The 20,574-nt window shown below is 42.4% G+C and overlaps 1 protein-coding gene across 8 annotated transcripts in view; it reads left to right on the top strand.

Moving 5' to 3' along the window:
• Positions 1-608: 608 nt before the first annotated feature.
• Positions 609-20,574, top strand: part of Enthd1 (ENTH domain containing 1) — a 113,469-nt gene continuing 93,503 nt past the window's right edge. For 5 of the 8 annotated variants that reach the window (XM_017316685.2, XM_011245686.2, XM_017316687.1 and 2 more), the window contains exons 1-4: positions 635-731; positions 842-930; positions 2,107-2,199; positions 5,292-5,788. In XM_017316685.2, coding sequence (XP_017172174.1) covers positions 5,440-5,788 — 349 coding nt within the window. In that variant the 5' untranslated portion in view covers positions 635-731; positions 842-930; positions 2,107-2,199; positions 5,292-5,439. Of the gene's footprint in view, positions 732-841; positions 931-2,106; positions 2,200-5,291; positions 5,789-20,574 lie in introns of those variants that run through there. The other 3 variants (XM_030248626.1, XM_006521134.3, NM_001163189.1) reach the window with 3 other exon arrangements.

Below are 20,574 nucleotides of genomic sequence, written 5' to 3'. Positions count from 1 at the left end.
TTGTCTAGCCCATGAACTTCCTGTCATCCTTTAAGATTTAATTCAGATGTAAAGTGTTCTGTGAAATCTGCCCTTAAATACTCCTTGGCAGAATTAGATGCTCTCTCCTCTCTCATTATGCAATACATATCTTGTCACAATCTTCTATGACTGCGCCTGTCACTTCCACTAACCCGTAAACTCTTGCAGCACGGGGCTATGCTTTATCTCTGGGTCCTTCCTGCTGGGTACAAAGCGAGCGCTCACTGCCCATGGGCTGAATATATCAAAGAGTAACCCTGGGTGAGTCCTGGAGCTGTCCTCGAAGCCCCTGCGTCGCTGACCATTAGACACACTGCTTTCCACCTCTAGGCTATTAGTTGCTTCCAGCTCCGAGGTGACAGTCAGTGCTTGTAGGATGGCGTTTCTGGTCCATTACAATTACAATAGGAACACAAACTGTAAAATATCTTGAAGGCAATATTAGAACAGTGCCACTGGCCGAGCCTGTATAACGAGGACTTTTGCCTTCAATCTGTTTGATCCTCTGCGGACAGGTCAAATGAACCTGCTGCAGACAGGCTTGCTAGAGGGCCCTGCAAGTGGCACGCACTAGGGGGCCGGAAGTTAGGAACCGGAAGCAAGGAGGCAGAAGCAAGGAAGCGGAAGTTGGCAACGGTGTGGGCGCTTATGTCTCTTTGAGGAGGCCGAAGAGCCTAGGGGGTTGATTTTGATGGGGAAGAGATCCCCAGGTAGGTGGCTGGAAGGGCCCACCGGGTAGTAACCTCTAGTGTGGAGAAGGTGGATGGAGGGAAGCCAGCCGCCTTCTGGACTAACTTTCCTGTTGCCACTGGTGATTCAGCCTAGGCGCTGAGGCTGATGCTACCAGATGCCATGCGGTGCCTCCCTCCTACCAGAAGTTTCTTCAGTGAAGTTCCCCATCTAAGGAAAGTGTGTCCATTTTTGTACAGTCGTCAGTATGGGTCTCTTGTGTGACTCGGTAACCAGGCTCACTATTCCAACCCCCCACCTCCCGTTGAAAAATGAAAAAGGTGCCAGGAAAGACCCTGGCTAGCGGGAGTTGATGCTCTCAGTCTCTACCCTCCGTTTTTTCAACATTCTCTCCAAATCACTTGTCTTTCTTCCATGCCACAGTCCTAGGCGGTGTACTTTATGCTGTAGATGAGGGAACTATGGCACAGAGATGACATTAATTAGGGACTGGACCTTAAATCCCTGCGGTTGATTTTAAATGCACTGAGGTGACACCTGTCAAAGCCACAGACTAGCCGTTCCCTTGGGGGTTGAGAGTAGGGTGGGAACTGTGACTTGTGCACCCTTTTTTCTTACCCCTTCCTTCCCTAGGATGGAGGTTACCATGTAATAAGCTTTGGGAAAATCGCTGAATGCAGAAGTGGCTCAAAAAAGTTTCTCGGCCTCTTTCAGTGTGGAGTTCTCCATTCAAACCGTAACTTCTGTAATTTCTTCCAATGCCACGGTATTCAATGTAGTGGCTTGATAAACAGTCTCGGGCAGAACCAGTTTCCTCCTGAGCCAAACTCAAGTCTGTAGTCAGAACCCGAAGAAACAAGAACCCTGCTTTCCTCCTAGCACTGTTTCCAATGTTGTCTTTTTCTTAGATGCTATTGTTAATATTGCCCCAACTCTGGATAGTTTTCTAGATTATTTATTTTATTTTATTTTATTTTATTTTATTTTACATGTTTTGTGTGCATGGACATCTGTGCACCTCATATGTGCAGTACCTGTGGAGGCCAGAAGGGGTGTCAGAGCCCTCGTAACTGGAGTTACAGTTCGTAATAGCCACCATGTAGGTTCTGGGACTAGAACCCTGGTTTGCTGGAAGAGTAGCCAGTACTCTTCACCACCAAGCCATCTCTCTAACCCTGCCCTCTGGTTCTTCAATACTTTATTTTCAATTACGAAATCCAAAGTTTCGAAGACCAGTTTCCCCTTTTAACTTAGTAGTGAAACCTGAACCGAAATGAGGTCATATATAACCTCCATGCCAAATGTCTACAAGTTTTGCTGCAAATATGTTGGTGGGGCTTGTTGCTCAGAGCATCCCTACCCCTTACTGTGTGTGTTCTGTAATGTCTGCTATAGGCACCACAGTGCTTCCCTAAACAACCAGACTTCACTTCAACCGGCCTCAAGGAAACTCTATGGGATTGTGGACCACTAGTCTAACATCATCTGGTAAACGCTTTCCTGTCTCAATTTTGGTAAAATGACAGGGAAGAAACAGTGTTGGGGAAGTGGGCAGAGGCAAAAAGAAAACTAAGAGACTTCTTCCAGGCCAGGCGCGGTACACACACACACACACACACACACACACACACACACGAAGAGAACCAGATTGAGCTTCATCATGTATTTTCTTCAGAAATATTTAACCAAGAAAGTTCCTTGTCTAAACAGGGAGCGTGATTTACATGTCTCCACAACGCTGTATAAATGGTTCTCGAGAGGTATTTGTTGATTGCTTTGAAAATATTTGCTCAAATTTTAAACTTTTACATACATGACTATTAAAGGCTTTGGAATTTTTTTTTTTAATGTTTGAAATTGAGAGCTGTAGAATCAGTTCCAGGTTTCCCACAGCAGACTCATTTAGTCATCTGGTCATTCTATCTTCTCATGTGTCCTGCGTTCCCACCATGGCTAGGTGGTCCTTGTATGTAGGATTGCAGTGGTAAGTAAGACAGGCAGGTCAAGGTCTCAACCCTTCGGGAGCTTCTAGTCTGACATTATTTGCCACAATCAAACAAGAAGTAGTTAAGTACATATTATTTTAAATGTCATGAAAGAAATCTAAGTGCCAAAAAGGAGATCAATTGGGTGTTGAGCAGAGTATTATGGGATGACCTTTACAGTGAGATAAGAGATCAGAGGGATGATGAATCGGAGACATGAATTGCCTTTCTCCCTCTTATTTCCCAGTGTGATGGTGACACAGGTGGCCAGACAACTGAGAGTCAAGTGTGGAAACTTGCCTCCTTGCCACCGATTTTTGTCTCAGATGCCATATAGTCACAAGGAGCCTAATGACAGGGGCACATCCTGAGACATGCACAATTAGATGGACACAGACATAGGGTGTCCTTACCCAGTCTCAGACGGCTATGATGTCACTAGGTGATGTAATTTTGTGTGACCACAATCATGTATGACATCCTTGCCTGAGGCATCTGTGCAGCACATGACTGTAATTACAATCCACAGGTTACCTAGAGGAAACAGGAAACAGCATTTCTCTATAGCTGAGTGTCTTAAACATAATCAGCTCACAATATGTACAACTAACACCAGCTACTGAATTCTTTATGGCCGAATGGTGCCTCATTATATGTTCATGGCACTCTGTGTGACAAGTGATATTAATTGACCTATCTAGACTTTTTTTTCTTTGTTGTAACAGTTGAGAGTGTATTTAGTTTTGACACGGTGTTAGGCACATCCATTTTAAACTACTGTTTTGGGTTAGAAGGCTCTTAATTTTTTTTTTCAGAAAACAGAAAATTTGTTTACGAAAATGCTTCCAAAATTTGAGGATGCAGTTTAGAGAATATAGGAAAAATGAATAATAAATGCAGTCTTTCCAAAATATAGATAGGTAGCCATAAAAACAAAAGAGTTTTTAACAACTGTTCAATTCCAGCAAGTTATAATTCTAAGGCAGTTTTTTTTTTAAAGAAAAAATAGATCTGTGAAGACATGGATCAATATTTGTTATTCTAGGCTGGTGTTATGGTGCAGCTCTGCATTGAGTGAGTTTGGTGGAGGGGAAAAAGGACAGTAGAAATTGAAAATTTTAATAGTGTGCTGAACCATTATAAATCAGGTTTTCACTGCAGGAGGAAGTCAGACGAAATGTTCACATTCCGGGTGCATACGAGACAACCAGAACATCACAGAAACACACTTTCTTTTTCTTCATAGGATATGGTCTCTTTCTGAGAAATCTTATTAAAGCAATTATATTTTGTATCTAATTTATTTCAGACTGCATTGGGTTTAAATCAAAAGGTAGAGGGGCTGAAAGGGTTAATGATCTGGTTTTGTTTTTTGTTTTTTTAAGGTGATAGTTCATTTAACCATGCATCTGAAAATTATGTTTTCCCTTGATACACAGATTAATCAGGCGTGAGCTAGAAGCTGAGGAGGCCAAGGAAACAAAACTAAAAATACCAAACAGTCGTTATGAGTTTGATTTTTTTTTCTTTCTTTTGGATGGGTGCAGCTTTGATAGCAAAATCTGATTATAGTTCATCTAGACTTCGTTGGGTCTGGATGCTCATCAGGGCTTGAAATCAATTTGGCACAGTGCCTTTGTCCCTGTCGGAGGTGAATCACCAGAGAAATTACAAACTAAGTGACTCACCTTCCTGCAGAGTAATGAAAAAGAGGAAGGGAGTTTCATGTAAATCAGAAACTGGTAATTCTCAAGTATCTTGCGAATTCTTAGGGCCGAGTACCGGTTTAAGTTTGAATGCGTTTTTATATTAACCTAAATGCTTCCTCTTCTATGTATGGGGAAGCTGTCAGACTCCTGCTAATCACTCCAGGCCTAAGGGAGTTCCTCACGCCATGTCATTTATAAATAGCACTTTGATACTGTTGAATGTTAAAACCACACCTTTTTTTCCCTGAAAGCGAGTAAAGAAAGTAATCGAAGCTTTCCCTCTAGTTTGCTAGGCTAAGATGCTGCTTTGGATACTGTGTTAGCTGTAATCCACAGGAGGTAGAGTATTTATCTTAACGCCGGCTCTCTAGATAGACCAGAGAGCAGCACCTACTCAGGTTTGATCAGAGTGCTTCATGGTTCTGCAGGGAACAGGGTTCTGGGTACGAGGAGGACCTCACACTCAATTTTCACCACCATTCAAATTATTTCCAGGACACAGTGTGTATAACAACAGCTTTTGTTAAGAAAGAGGTGTCAGAGTGCAAATTCCCCCTGAACTATGAATCTGTCTCCTCTGTGTGTACGTCTTTAAACTCGTACTCCTTGTCAAGGGAGCTGAGCAATATTTTCTGCAGAACCTTTTAGGAGCAGATAGACTACCTATATTCTCTGGATAGCTGAGGTCAGTCTTGTGAGGGATTTTCCCGTGTTTATCCTAAGCACACCTATATAGAGTCCTTTCCTTCCTCAGGCTGGTGATGTGACAGGCTTTCTTGGAAACTAAAATTTTTTTTTTTTTCAGACTAACTTGGTCTCCTGTAGACATTTTTTTTTTTTTTTTTTTTGAGGAACTTACACCACATTTTTTGTACTTTCCTTGCAGGAAATCGATACTTTACCAGGTGGAGATGAATCATTTGTGTTTGAGAGCGGCAGAACTTGGGACGAATCTGTCAGGCGCTCTGTAAACCAGTCACTCCTGACCCATCGCTCTCACCCACCTCCACCCCCTCCTCAGACTCACTGTAGCTATGTCATTCAGGAGGCAAGTGAAGAACTTCGTGAAAAATTACTCAGATGCCGAAAAAAAAGTCAGGGAAGCAACTTCCAATGACCCCTGGGGCCCCTCTAGCTCTCTGATGTTAGCTATCAGTGACATGACTTTCAATGCGGCCTCCCTCTCGGAGATCATGCACATGCTGTGGCAGCGACTCAGCGACCACGGGAAGAACTGGCGCCACGTGTACAAATCCCTCGCCCTGATGGACTACCTCATCAAGAACGGCTCCAGGAAAGTTATTCAGTATTGCAGAGAGGGCGTCTGTAACCTTCAAATGCTAAAGGATTTTCAACACATAGATGAAGCGGGCAAAGACCAAGGTAACAGTTTGTAAAAATTCGACAGTGTGCCTGTAAGGACAGGCGTGTATAGCAGTGTTTTAAATCTTCAACTGGAGCAAGGCGGTTCTCAATTTTTGAGTGCCTTGTGATGTAGCCTAGGCTGTCCTGAGCTTGCCCTCCAGTCCCAACCTCCCTCGCGCTAGGTTGATGTGCACCCTGTTATCACCCTGGGCTTAAAGAGTTGTCCTTAGATGTCCCAGCCACTGTTTTCCTCCGACCGCTGTGGTTCTCATTTCCGTCCTCTGATTGACTGTGGCACTTGGGAGAAGAGTGTGTTTGTTTTCAAAAGAGCACAGAACACACGCAGGTCCTGATCCAGTGACGCCTCACAGAAAAGTAAATACAGCAAATGAAGAGAGGAGACGCTGCCGTTTGTGTGTTGATGTCACTGTAATTCACGAGTATAATTAAGTCGGAATTTAGTCATAAACTAGGGAAGTGTTTCTAGGGACTCTGGAATCTCCGAAGGCTATGGAGATGAGCTCACTTAACTGAAGCACAGAAATTCAGGTCTTAAGATAATTCTGGGTGTAGAAAGGCGATGGCATAGGAAGATGGTATAGAGTATTGAAGTGGATTGGTGCCAAATTTGCAAAGAAAAGAGCCAACATTCCTTTCCTTTGTGTTAGAAATGCAAAGTTATAATTGTGCCTAAAGTGATAGGTTTTAAGTCATAAGAAGAAAATACAGTTCACTCTACTCTCCATGGTTACTGCATTTTAAAATGATAACTTTAAAGAAATGAAAAAATGAGACAAAAATAGTTTCTATGAACCCTTCTCCACCAAAACATCATCTCTCCAGTTTCTAAGATCAGTGAGGTACACTTGCTACAAGTGGCAGCCAGTGTTGACACTACTACTGATGTTCAGTTTAGTTGTATCATAGTTCTGTAGGTTTTGGAAAGACATACTGTCCTGTGTCAACCACCCAGTATAACACAGGGTCTTTCGCTTCCCCGAGGATGCCTTGTGACCTGCCCTCACCCTCTTTGCCCTGGATGCCACTGGTCTTTATAGTTTTACTTTTTCCAGATGTAAAACTTCTTTAGACTCGTTTCTTTCATTGGCAGGATACCCCACGGTTCTTCCAGATCCTTCCATAGGTTGGAAGCTTGTTTCTTTTTATCTTTCCTCTTTATGAAAAGGTTTGTTGAGATATAATGCATATACCATACAAATTGTAACATATGTGTATATATATACATATATATATATATATATATATATGTATATACACACACACACACACACACACACACACACACATGTATATTATAAAATATAGGGTCATTTATATAAAGTATGTATAATTATAAAGTTGTTTATTATAAGATGTGATATCTATATCAACACTTGCCTTTTTGTATTCACTTGTATTGAATTTTTTTTTCAATCAGAATCTCACGTGGACTTGAGTTAATAAGTAGCTGAGTTGAGTTCACCTTGAACTCCTGATCTTCCTATCCCCACCTCCCAGGTGCTGGGATTAGTGGTGTAAGCTACCATTGCCAGGCTCATATTTCCATTTGTAAGTGTGCAGTTTGGTACGTTCATCACATTTACTGTGTTGGGAAGCCACCACCACTCTTGTTTAAACCTTTTCTAAATCACTGTCAGCATTAAGCAATAGCTGCTCATTCCCATTCCACTGAACCTCTATTCTCTATCTTGATTGACTTGACTGTTAGGTGCACTCACACAGAAGTGGAATTTTCCTGTGTATTTTAAATTCCTATTAGGCTTCTTTCTCTCACCCTATAGTCCTTGAGTCTCCTCCATGTGGTATCAGAATCCCATATGTTTGAATGACTGAATGGCATTTTATTTTCTGGGCTTACAACATTTAAGCAAACCTGTTCCTCTGGGGCGGTTCTACATGTGATCCCTCATGAACAGTGCTGCAGTGAACATGGCTGTGTGTGGGTTCAGGCCTCTGCTGTCAGTGCTTTGGCTTGCTTAGTAGAATGGCTATAGTGTGCTAATGTGAGTGTCTGGCCTCTGGAGGAGCTGCTGAGCTGTCGTTCATTCCCATGACCTCCATAAGAGGTTTCATTTTTCCCAGGTCCTTGCTAGCACTTGTTATTTTGTCCATCTTAAAATTACAGTTAATCCTAATAGAGTTGGACTTTGCTGTCCCTTTGATTTACATTTCCCTAAGACCCATGAGCTCAAGCGTCATGACCCTGCTGCTGCTGATACAGCTGTTGACTTCTAGAAACATCTTTTCAAATTCGGTGCCTGTTTTCAAATGAGTTCTTTCATTGTTGAGTTTTGAAAGTTCTTTATATATTCTGGGTATAAGACTCTTATCAGATAGGTGGCTTGAAAGCATCTTCTGTTATTTTGTAGGTTGCCTCTTTGCTTTCTTGGGATGTCTGTCTTCCTATGCACAAAATTTTATTGTTATTTTAAAACAGAGTCTTACTGTGTATCCCTAGCTGGCCTGGAACTTTGCTTTGTAGACCATGCTGGCCCTAAGCTTACAGAGATCCACCTGCCTCTGCCTCCCTGGGACTGGGATTAAAGATGGGCACAACCACATCTTGCTAGAAGTTTTAAATTTTGATGAAGTCTAATGTATTTGTTTTTCATTTGGTTGCTTTCCTTATCATATCATATATAAAGCAAATTATTGTCAAATTCAAGGCCGTGAAGGCTTATATTTTCTTCTAAGAGTTTTGTGGTTTTAACTCTCTTGACTCCCTTAGCATTTCTGTGGCTGTGATGAAACACCGAAACCAAAAAGCAAGGTAGAGAGGAAAGACAGGAACTCACACAGGGCAGGAACCTGGAGGCAGGAGCTGATGAGGAGGCCATGGAAGGGCGTTGTTTATTGGCTTGCTTCCATGGCTTTCTCAGACTGACTTCTTATTGAACCTAAGGGCACCAGCCCAGGGTTGGCATCACCCACAATGGCCTGGGCCCTCCCTAATCAATCACTAATTAGGAAAGTGGCCTGCAGCCTGACCTTGTGGCGCATTTCCTTAGTTGAGATTCCCTCCTTTCAGGTAACTCTAGCTTGTGTCAATTGACATAAAACCAGCCAGCACACTCTCTTATTCAGATCTTGGATTTCTGTGACTTTCATGTTTCTGTGTGAGAGGAAATAAAGAGCCTTCTTCAATATTTTTTCATATGGATACCTTACCACCTGTTGAAAAGAATGTTCTTCCCTGTTGAGTTACACTGGCCCCTTATGCTAAGTTACTTCTGTAATCTGTGGATCTCATAGCTCTCTATGTCTTTCCATATGCCAGCACATTGCTGTATCTTTGTAGTAATATTTGAAATCAAGGAGTGTAAGTATTTCAACTCCACTCTTCCTTTTTAATAGCATTTTATTTATTTCCGGTCTCGTTCATTTCCTTGTGGATTTAGTGTCCACTTATCAGTTTCTTTTCAAACAGATGGTAGATAAAATTTTGGTTGGGATTGCATTGGCTTTCTAGACAAATTTGGGGAGCATTGTTATCTTATTGTGAACTTTAATTTATTTTTTACCTTTTGCATTTATAATATAATTATATCATTTCTCCTCTCCTTCCAAACTCTCCAACATATTCCCACTTTTCTCTTTAAAATTTATGGTCTCTTTTTTGGGAAAGTTCTGCTAATTAAGGTCAAAGCCCACCATGACCTTGTCTGGAGAATTCTAAGCTCCCACATCTGCCTCCACCTGAGGAATGTCACGTAGCCTCAATTAGATTACTTCCTTCTCCTGATAAAGCCTGTCCAGCCAGCGCTGAGATTCATGGGATGCTTCTCCATGCTGATGAGACATCTTGGTGCCCAAACCTCAGCCAGTGACATTTGCCTATCCAGGATGTTCCTACTCTCAGTCCCCTAGAACTTTATAAGCCTTAAATCACCCTAAGTGAAGTTTATCTGCCTTCTGATAGCTGGTCCTGCTGTGGCTATTCACAAAATGTACTCACAGGGCTTCTGAACATCCTCCCCTCCCCCCAGCCCCGTCGTCTCTGCTCTCTCTGTCCAACTGGACCATATCAGGACCTTTGATCCATGAGAGAGTATACTCTTGAATATACAAATACCACCTCATCAGTCCATAAACTGTTACTTGTACGTATATGTATTCATAGCTGACCATTTGGAGTTGGATAACCAGTTGGTGTGCTCTTCTCTAGTGGGTATTTCTCCAGCTCTCAGCTTTTTTTGGTTATCTGTAGTTCTTTGTCTATGGTTGAGTCTTCATGAGCTTTCTTCCTTCCAGGTTAGACATCTATTGGTATTGTCCATATTCAGGTCTTGTTTAGGCAGCCATGTTGGTGAGACTTCATGGGTGTAGCTTCTGATATTTCCAGGAGGCGTCATCTTTCAGCACACTTCCTGTTCCTTGGGCTCTTACGACCATGCGTTTTCTTTGGTTGTGGTTTTTCTGTAATGGTTTCCCTTTGTTGCAAAGAAAATGTTCCTTGATGAAGGGTGAGAACTGTACTAATCTATAAATATGAAGGTAAATATTTCTAATTTAGATAAAGACTGTGCTCTTTTATTAAAATGACAGTTGTAGGTTCTCCTCCAAGATCCATGACCTCAGTACCCTTGAGTAGTTGGCTAGGTTTCCAGAGCCAGGCAGTTTCCTTCTTGATGAGAGGGCCTTACACCCAATGAGAAAACTGTTGGTTCCTGCCACAGGATGCAGGTCACTGCTGCATCCTTAGTATCATTGTGCCATGCCGGTTGTTGATGTGGTCCGTAGGCAACATGGCTGGGTAGCACTGTTGGTTGTCTCCATCCTTGCGAGCTGCATGCCACCTTCTGGCCATGAAAACTAGACCTTCAGGAGGAGGCTTGCAGGTCAGATCCAGCTCAGGTCCTCTGGGCCCCATGTGTCTGAAGTGCATGGTGTCTTCAGGAACAGGGACTTACCTTCTACCTCTTGGGGGCAACCAAGGACAACAGAAAAGACTGTAATGTTTTGTGGTTTAAGTTCTCTTGGGCAACCCTGAGCAATAACTCCAAAGCAGGCTTCTCATGCCTGGTTGTTGTTATTTGTTGTTAGATAATCTATGGCTCTTGGGAGGGAGTGTTGTCAACCCAGACTGGAAATTTTCATTTAAACTACATATATATCTTTATATACTCACTTATATGTATTAGAGGTATTTTTAGGTAGATTGGTAATATACGTGTGCTGGCTAGTTTTATGTCAACTTGACATCAGCTATAGACATCTGAAAGGAGAGAACCTTAGTTGAGAAAATGCCTCCATGCCCCTTCTTAGAATTGGAAACAAAACACCCATGGAAGGAGTTACAGAGACAAAGTTTGGAGCTGAGACAAAAGGATGGACCATCTAGAGACTGCCATACCCAGGGATCCATCCCATAATCAGCCTCCAAATGTTTACACCATTGCATACACTAGCAAGATTTTGCTGAAAGGACCCTGATATAGCTCTCTTGTGAGGCTATTCTTGGGCCTAGCAAACACATCCAATAGCTGACTGGATGCTCACAGTCAGCTATTGGATGGAAAACAGGGCCCCCAATGGAGGAGCTAGAGAAAGTACCGAAGGAGCTGGGGGGATCTGCAACCCTACAGGTGGAACAACAATATGAACTAACCAGTACCCCCCAGAGCTCGTGTCTCTAGCTGCATATATATCAGAAGATGGCCTAGTCGGCCATCAGTGGAAAGAGAGGCCCATTGGTCTTGCAAACTTTATATGCCTAAGTAGAGGGGAACGCCAGGGCCAAGAAGTGGGGGTGGGGGTGGGGGTGGGAGGATAGTGGAGGGGGGCATGGGGGACTTTTGGGATAGCATTAGAAATGTAAATGAAGAAAATACCTAAAAAAAAATAGATCTGGGTGTTGACTGGCCTTGGTGGTACATGCCTCTAATTCCAGCACTTGGGAGGCAGGGTTGGGATGTTCTCTGCAAGTTCAAGGCCAGTCTGGTCTTCACAGGGAATTCAGAGATGCTCAGGACTATGTAGAGAGACTGTCACAGCAGGAAAGCACAACTGCAGGTTGGAGGAGCTTCCTGCTATTACCACTGTGCCTGATCACTGCCATATTTCCCCATTATGGTGGACTCTGACCCTCTGGAACCATAAGACAAGCAAGCCCTTCCGTCTGTAAATCGTCTTGGTCATGGCACTTTCTCCAGTGTTGAGAGTAGACGGCATTCCCTTGTTCTTACTTCTAGGAGGAAAGCTTTTGGGCATTAAATGTGATGTTAGCTATGCTTTTTTTTTCTTACTTTCTTTTTTGTTTTGAGACAGGGTCTCACTATGTAGCTCAGACTAGCCTGGAAATCACAGTCCTCCTGCCTCAGCCTCCCTCCTAAGTGCTAGGATTACAGGTTTGTGATACTATATTGGTTAGCTGTGGGCTTTTTTATATTTGCTCAGGTTGAATAGGTTTTATTATGTTCCTGATGTGTTAAGTGTATTTCGATATTATTATTATTACTACTACTTGTGTGTGTGTGTGTGTGTGTGTGTGTGTGTGCGCAGGTGCTTGTGTGCTACAGCATGCATGGAAAGGTCTGAGAACAGTTTTCAGGAGTCAATTCTCTTCTTCTACTATCCCCAACAGGTTCTGGGGATGACTGTGGGTCATCAGGCCTGGTGGCTGGCCCCTTTATCTTCTGAGGGCCATTCCACTGGCCCTGGAGTGTATTTTAAAACTAAGAAACCATGTTGAGTGTTGTCGATGCTTTTTATGCATCTTTGGAGGTGATTATGTGTTTTAAAATCCTTTTAGCCTGTGAATATGCCTATGACCTTGATTTTCTACATCCCTAACATAAATCAGATTTAATCACGATGAGCATCTTACTTTTTAAGTGTTTATTTTAGATTAGGTTTTGGGCTTAATAATGAATTTGGAGAACTCTTCATGAGGTTTTATCCTGCTGTGCTTGATTCATTCAGAAATTTTTTATACAAATCAACTTCCATGAAGATTAAGTTTTTATTTATTTTTTTTGATTAAGGTCTCACTGTTTTACTATGTAGTCCAGGCTGGCCTCAAATCCACACTCTTCCTGCCTCTGCTTCCTGAATCGTGTCATAAATTCATTTTTACAAGGAAAAACAATGCTAATTAAAATTTGCAGATTTCCCCTTGAAAATTCTAGAGCAGCTGTTTTATCACTGGACTAAGAACTCGGAGGACTTTGTAAAGCAGAGAGGCTGGTTCCTGCTCTAAAGAGCTCCTGAGTATTCTGAAGAAGGAGCTGGAGAAGTATAGAATTACAAATGCTCAGACAGGCCCCTTTATGCATTCATCACAGCTTTCCTGTGAGTGCCGGTACGAGTACATTCAAATCTGTCTTCATGAAGGTTTCTCAGATTCTCTAACACTCGAGCTTAGGACCAAATATTCGAGCTGAGTACAACAGTGCAGGTGCCTCAGGGACTGGTCATTACTAAGACAGCAAGAAAAATCACTGATCAGAGCTGGCTTGTCCACAGAGGATCAAAGCTGGCATGTCCACAGGGGCATCTCACATTTGTCCGTTCACTTTGCAAGGGATATCAGCACATGTCACATTTATTGACTATTTACTAATAAATGAAAATAATTGCATTGGAGGATATTACTTTATCTTTTACATACCTCCCTTTTTGCGTTTATGCCCCAGGAAATGTTGTATTGTAGGAGAGAGATGCTCTTGGCATAATTCAGTTTATATTGCGGTGTGCCTCTGTGAGGATGGTGGAGATGCTGAAAAGTGTTATTGATGGGATGTACAGTCAAGAGTTTGGCTCCCAACTTGTCTTTGTGCTTTTATTCCATTAGCCTTCAATGTAGGCTGCACTGTCAACAAGCACTGCTAATGTACTGCTTTGTGTTGTGCCCCAGAAGTTCTTTCCCTCGAGAATATTCACTTCTTGCTGCTGTTGCTTTCCCTTTAGTCTTCCCGTCCCCTCCAGAGATGCTCTCCTGCGTGTGCCTGCTCTCCTTTCCCTCCCTGAGCAGTGGCGAGTGCAGTGCTGTTTTATACATGTCGGTGTGCTGCTGTTTAGGACACGCTGTGTGGGTGTATGTGATGTATGTCTATAGCGTGTCCTTAACCAGATTCTGAGGGCACATACCACCTGTGAGCCATCTTTTTACCATCAGACTTTGGGACATTTAAAAAAGAGAGGAGGGACCCAAAATAAGGTGCTGGACCATCGAGAAACTGCTGGGTAAAAATGACATTGCTGGATTAGAGAAGAGAAGAGGGTCTCTGAAAAAGTCCTAGTATACACTGTGACCCAAGTAATTCTCACCGGAAGCCTGTTTGACTCACAGATTGACAAGAGACCAGATTCTCTTTACCAAAAAAAAAAAAAAAAAAAAAAAAAAAGGTCTTCTGGCTTTGTTGGTTGACCCCTAAATTCAATGTTCTCTTTGTGTGTGTGTGTATGTTTTGCGGGGAGATATACTTTGGTTGTGCCCCATAAATTTTAATAAGCTGAGTTTTTGTTCTACTCAAGTGAAGTCAATTTTCCTTTTTCTTTTCCCTCCTTTTTCTTCTTCTTTTTTATTAAAAGAATTATTTGTTTATTATATATATATATATATACATACATATATATACATACATACATACATACATACATATATATATATATATATATATATATATATATATATATATATATGAGTAAACTATAACTCTCTTCATGCGTACCAGAAGAAGGCATCAGATCTCATTACAGATGATTGTGAGCCACCATGTGGTTGCTGGGAATTGAACTCAGGACCTTGGGAAGAGCAGTCAGTGCTCTTAACCACTGAGCCATCTCTCCAGCCCCCCCCCCCCTTTTATTCTTTAACCCATGTATTATTCAGAGGTGTGTTGTTTAATTTCCAATTATTTTTGGATTTTCTAGTTATCCTTTTACTGATGTCTAGAAGAATTCTGCTGTGGTCTGAAAACAGATACTGTATGATTTTATATTCTTGTAAATGGATTGACATGCGCCCTGGCTTAGAATGTGACCTGTCTTGGTGAATGTTCTGTGCGAGCTTGATGAGAATGAAGTAGCCTATAAATGTCTATTGCATTAGTGTTTCTTCTGTGGACTCGGAGGCTCTCGTGGATGTGTAGATGCTAAGGACTGTTCTGTCTCCTCAGAAAACGATACCTATGTTGCCACACAGTGCCCTTCTTACCATGGATGGGTTTCCTTGGTCTGATTTCTGATGTGTCTGAGATTAATTATGCTTGCAGTAGCTGCTCATGCTTTCTCTCGATTGGTGTTAGTGTGGTATATAGTTATAGGTTCAGTTGTTTTTAAATCATGGGGCATAAGTCTTTGAAGAGGCTATTCATAGACAAAATAGTTTGTCTTCTCCCTCCACCCCCATGTGTGTGTGTGTATGTGTGTGTGTGTGTGTGTGTGTGTGTGTGTGTGTGTGTGTGTGTGTACTGAGGCCAGGGGAGGGCATCAGTATCCTCTTCTATCAGTCTCTGCCTTGTTCCTTTGAGCCAGGGTCTCTCTGAACATAGAGTTCATGTTTTTCAGCTAGGCTAGTATGAGCCAGCCCCATGATCTTCCCAGTGCTGGGACATAGGCTTGTGAGAGAACACATCCAGCCGGTCGCGTGGATGCTGGGATCTGAACTCCCGTCCTCATGATTGTTCAGCAATTGGTCTTTAACCATTGATCCATCTCTGTTGCTAGCATACGTAAGACTTTATCTTCAGGAACAACCATATCAGGCCTAGCTCATCTCCTCCCTGACCCCTAAAGATGGGTCTCAATTTGGTACTCAGACCAACCTCCTATTTGCTGTCCTGTCTTAGTCTGCCCAGTATGTACAACTACAAGTGCAGCCCACTGTATCCAGTGTCTCCATTAACGTTTAATTCTTAGAATGTTTTTATATTTAAAGTGAGATTCTTGCAGACAACATTTATGTAGATCTTGTTTCTTGGGGCCAATTCTGTTCTTTAATAAGTTAGCGTACTGGTACTCAGACTGATTTCTCATAGTAGGATTAATAGCTGCCATTCTTTCTTACAGTTTCAATCCGTTGGCCTTGTTTTTTGTCTCCTCCTCCCTCCTCCTTCCCTCCCTTTCCTTCTTTTACTGGTGCTTAGATATAAGACATGGTATAGACCAACCCTCTGCCTCTTTGGTTTAGTTGCTGGTTTTATATGATCTCCTTTTCTCTTCTCTGGTGTGTCAGTTCTGCATCCTTTCACTCATCCTGTGGACTTCCGAGTTTGCAGTATATGTGTGCAGCCAGTCTGGCTGCATTATTAAGCACTGTGCTATGAGTTGGCTAAGTACCAGAGAGGCTTGGTTCCTAGTCAGGGGCACTATTGGGGAGTAGGTGGTGGGCCTGTAAAGAGGTAGAGCCTAGTGGGAAGCCACTGATGGCACAACTTTGAGGAGGATTTATGAGACCCTAGTCCCTTTCTCCTCTCTTTTATGTTTTAGCCATGAGGTGAACAGGTGGGTTTTTGTTGTTGTTGTCTGTTCGTTTGTTTTAAAAAACACATTCTCCCTTATTACAGGTCCTAAATCAGCAGGATCAATCAATCAGTCATCATGGCCTGAAATTTCTAATAGCGAGATCCCAAAATAACCCTGTCCTCTGTATAAGCTGGACTGTGTTACAGCTAGGGAGAGCTGACAAGTGCACACTGCACGACCTCATGGGTAATGCTAGTATCATATGGTAACAAAGTAATTCTAGGTTTTCTTCCCCATACCTTATATTATTGCCATCAGTCATTTATACATAATCAAGTATATTCTTACCACCACTGCAGTAGGCTCTCATAGCCGGGCTTCCCTTGCCCTCACCCTGGAGCCAAGAATGATTTGGGCTTCTGCTCCTCCTGCACACACTTCCCAGTGCTGCTGGAATTACAGGCATGGGCCACCAGGCCAGGTTTCCAAAGTGCTGGAGTTGGCACCCAGGGCTCCCTATGTGCTAGGCAGGCAGTCTACCAACTGAGCTATATCCAGCCCCGGTGTCAGTTACTGTTGTGAAAAAACTGCTGTGAGATTCATAGAGAATAAGGAAAAGAAAGATGCTCTTGTTTCTCCCTTTACTCACACCAGCTCTGGTGCTGTTTTCTTTCATGAAAATCTGTTTCTGGCCGTGGCTGTGTTACTTCTTATTAAAGAAGACCTTTGAACATTCCTTGCCAGGCGAGAACTCTGAGAGTAGATCTCTGAGTTTTGGTTGGAGAAAGTATTTCCCCTTCTCATTTGAAGGGTGTTTCTCAGGGTACAGAATTCTGCCTGGTGGTTTCCCTTGCACCAATTTTAATATTTCTCTTTGTTTTCTCCCTGCTTGCATGGTTTCTGAGGAGACGATGAATATGGTTCTTGTCTTTGTTCCTTTATAGGAAAGGCTTTTCCCCTTTTGGCCTCTTTCTTTACCTTTGATTTTTCTGGAGTTTGAAAAGAAGAAGCTGGGGGCGGGGGGTGTTTCTGAGCTAATCTGGACTGCAACCTAATATTAATCTGGGAGCAGTTCTCAGTGGCTGTCGCTGCACATATTTGGTCATTAGTTTCTTTCTCTCACTCTCTTCAGTCCCCACCAACACCTGCTCTGTCATGGCTGTCCTGCTGGTGCGGAGAGCAGAGATTCTGCTCTGTTTCTTTTCCATGCGTTTCTCTCTGGGTCTCTACTGAGATGTTCCCAAGCTGGAAGGTTCTTCGCTCAGCCATGTCCTGTCTAAAGGCACTCTTTGGCATTTTTCATCTTCATGCTTTCTTTTTGGTTCTTGTAGTTTTTCCATCCCTCTGACTGCTCCTCTAACATTGCACAATGCCCTGTTATATGTGCAGTCCACATCTCAGCCATCGCAGTTTCACGGTAATTCTAGCATCCCTGCCAGGTTTGATTGTACTTTTCATGCTTGCTCTGTCTTCAGACCATGCTTCTTGCCTTTTAGTCTGTCTTGTAATTTTTCTCCAATCTCTGGGTTTGATGAACAGGTATGGGGGACTGTTGGAAAAAGGTTTCTCTACAGTGGTGTCATGGTAAGAAGGCAGCGAGAATGTACTCATCTTGAGGCTAGGTCTCTGTGTTAGTGAGCCTGTACTTCTGGGATGAACTCCATCCGTGCTTTCCACTTACCGCACCTGCTAACTCTTCAGTGGCGGGACCACTAGAGTAGATTGGAGTTGGGTATTTCCCTTCTCCCAGGTTGGTGAGGCTTGGCAAGATCAGTGCTAGTTAATACATTTCTCTGAGGGTAGGGCTTAAGAAACATAGAGTGCTCTGGTCTATTTAAAAAAAAAAAAACAGTTCTAATCCTATCTCTCCTCCAACAGAAAGAGCTGGGGTTTTCTGTGCCTGATTTATAACTGAACATCACCACAAGGGCACAGATGTAGGAAAAGCCTAGGGCCTGTAGGGTTTGGACTATCCATAGCTTGAGATGCCTACTGGAACCTTAGAACATATCCCTGTGGGTAGGGGGTTCTGCTGGGAATATCATCTCTCACAGAGACAAGAAGCTAAAGCTCAGAGGGATGTAAGGCTGTACAACCACTAAACTGAACACAGTTAGAACCCATGCATCCCAACTCCACTTAATCAGATTCTGTTCCTATACCAAAGAGCCTCTCATAACCAAGCCTGTAAAATACCTTTACAAGGTTTCAGTGAACTTCTAGAATGTGCTTAATTGAAATTGTTTAGTAAATGCTCAAAGAAATGTGAAACTTTGTCATACTATCAAATCATACACTTAGACAAATATGTTTTTGTTTTTTTAAGACAGGGTTTCTCATGGTAACCAGCCCTGGCTGTCCTGGACTTGCTTTGTAGACCAGGTTGGCCTTGAACTCACAGAGATCCACCTGACTCTGCCTCCTAAGTGTTGGGATTAAAGATGTGCACCAGGACGCTCAGTGATATTCTTCTAAAACTAGATTTTTGAAAATATGTTCATTATAGGTTGTTAAGTGCCTTTTTATTCTGAACTAAGTGAGTTGTGAAATTGCAGTTGCTTTTATTTACATAGGCCATTTTTGCATATATCCACATATTTAAATTAAAGTCATATTTCAAAAATGGACACATTTTAAAAGAACAAAATTTCAGTGTTATTAGAAAGCTATGTAAAGCCATTTTCCTGGAAGTAGCAGACTTTGGTACATTGCTATGTTGGCTTCCTAGGGCCATCCTCAGTCTCTCTCTTAGGAACAAGGCATCTCACATCCGTACTCATGGCTGGTTTGTGTCTAGGGTGCTTCTGCTTCTCTGTCCTGTCTCCAACAGTGATGCGCCGTACCAATAACCCACCAAACTTTAAACAAACCAAGCCTTTTATTTAAGCCCTCGATCACAACTGTACATTAAAGTGCAGAAGCAAATATTCTAGAAATATAATGTTTTATTTATATTTATAATAATATTTATACTTAGGCTATAAATGACTAAAATCTCTTGGGGTGGTTTGGATTCAGATTCTCAAAGAAGGAAAGAAAACACCAGGTATTTGATTTCTTTCTTTCTTTTTCTTTTTCTTTTCTTTTCTTTCTTTCTTTTTTTTTTTTTTTTTTTTTTGGTTTTTTGAAACAGGGTTTCTCTTTGTAGCCCTGGCTGTCCTGGAACTCACTCTGTAGATCAGGCTGGCCTCGAACTCAGAAATCTGCCTGCCTCTGCCTCCCGAGTTCTGGGATTAAAGACATGTACTACTTACCATACCTGGAAAGATGGCTAGGCTGTTAAAGGCTAGGCTCACTAGCAAAAATGCAAGAAAAACACCTTTTAAACACATGAGTATTTACTTTAGATGTGATTAGCCAAGTCAAGGCTACAAAATCAAACAACTGCAAACAAATCAAACAACTGTATTGCTCCTGTGCAGAGAAGTCTAGACCTGGGGTTGAAGGAGACAGACAGTTCTCAGCCAGTATGATACAGCGGCTAAGCACTGTGCAGGGAAAGCTCTCTAGCTTCAGAGTGGATCAGACTTAATGTCTTCTTTTTTCCCCCTACTCTTGTTAGACAGCACTAGTCAAAACATTAATCTGATGTGTGGTTGCAGACTAATAAATGCAGTTTTAGATATGCATTGGTGGTGGGCTAGTTAATGCAGGCTCCCAGAGTCTTTTTGTTTGTTTGTTTGTTTTTTGTTTTTATGAAAGGATGTTTTCCAAAACATCACAGGTTTTGGGTCGTCATGAGCCTGTGGCTTTAGCTTATATCACTGTGCATTTAAGCACAGTTCGTTTACTTAACACAGTGACATGTTTCAGCCGTTTGTTCCCTTTCAACAAATAGAGTTGGACTGATAATTGTGAGCACAAGAAGCAAGGCTTGAATTCGTTTAAACTTGAAAGTGACCTTCCCTCACCTGCTAAGTCTTTCTGCTGTACTGTATTTATCGTGCCCAGCAAAGGCAGAGAAAGCAAACAGAAGAGAGAGAGGGAGAGAGGCAGGCGAGGGCTGGCAGTGCTGTGTCAACATAGTTACTCTGGATTCTCATCAGATAAATAGCAATGGATCATAGGCCAAGGTCAGTCAAAGAATTGAGACGTGTACCATCTTTACTGAGCCTGTCTCTGCTCCAACTCACTAACACTCTGACTTTGGGCAAGTTTCTTCATCACCTTAAGCCTTGCTATTCTCTTTCATAAAGTAGACTTCATAATGAGCTCGGAGAGTGCCCGTTGGCATTAGAGATGTATTTGAGGGTCAGGCACATAACAAGCCATCAGTCTAATACTATTAGGGCCCGATTTTTTGTTATCTGCATTTCTTGGGACATGTGCTCTCACTGAAACAGAGAGCTCAGAGCGAGTGCTCAGTAGGAAGGCCT

This window comes from Mus musculus, chromosome 15 (genome assembly GCF_000001635.26).
Source record: "Mus musculus strain C57BL/6J chromosome 15, GRCm38.p6 C57BL/6J".
Classification (NCBI taxonomy): domain Eukaryota; kingdom Metazoa; phylum Chordata; class Mammalia; order Rodentia; family Muridae; genus Mus; species Mus musculus.
The sequence above is the reverse complement of the archived record's forward strand: the minus strand, read 5'-3'. Positions and strand labels throughout refer to the sequence as shown.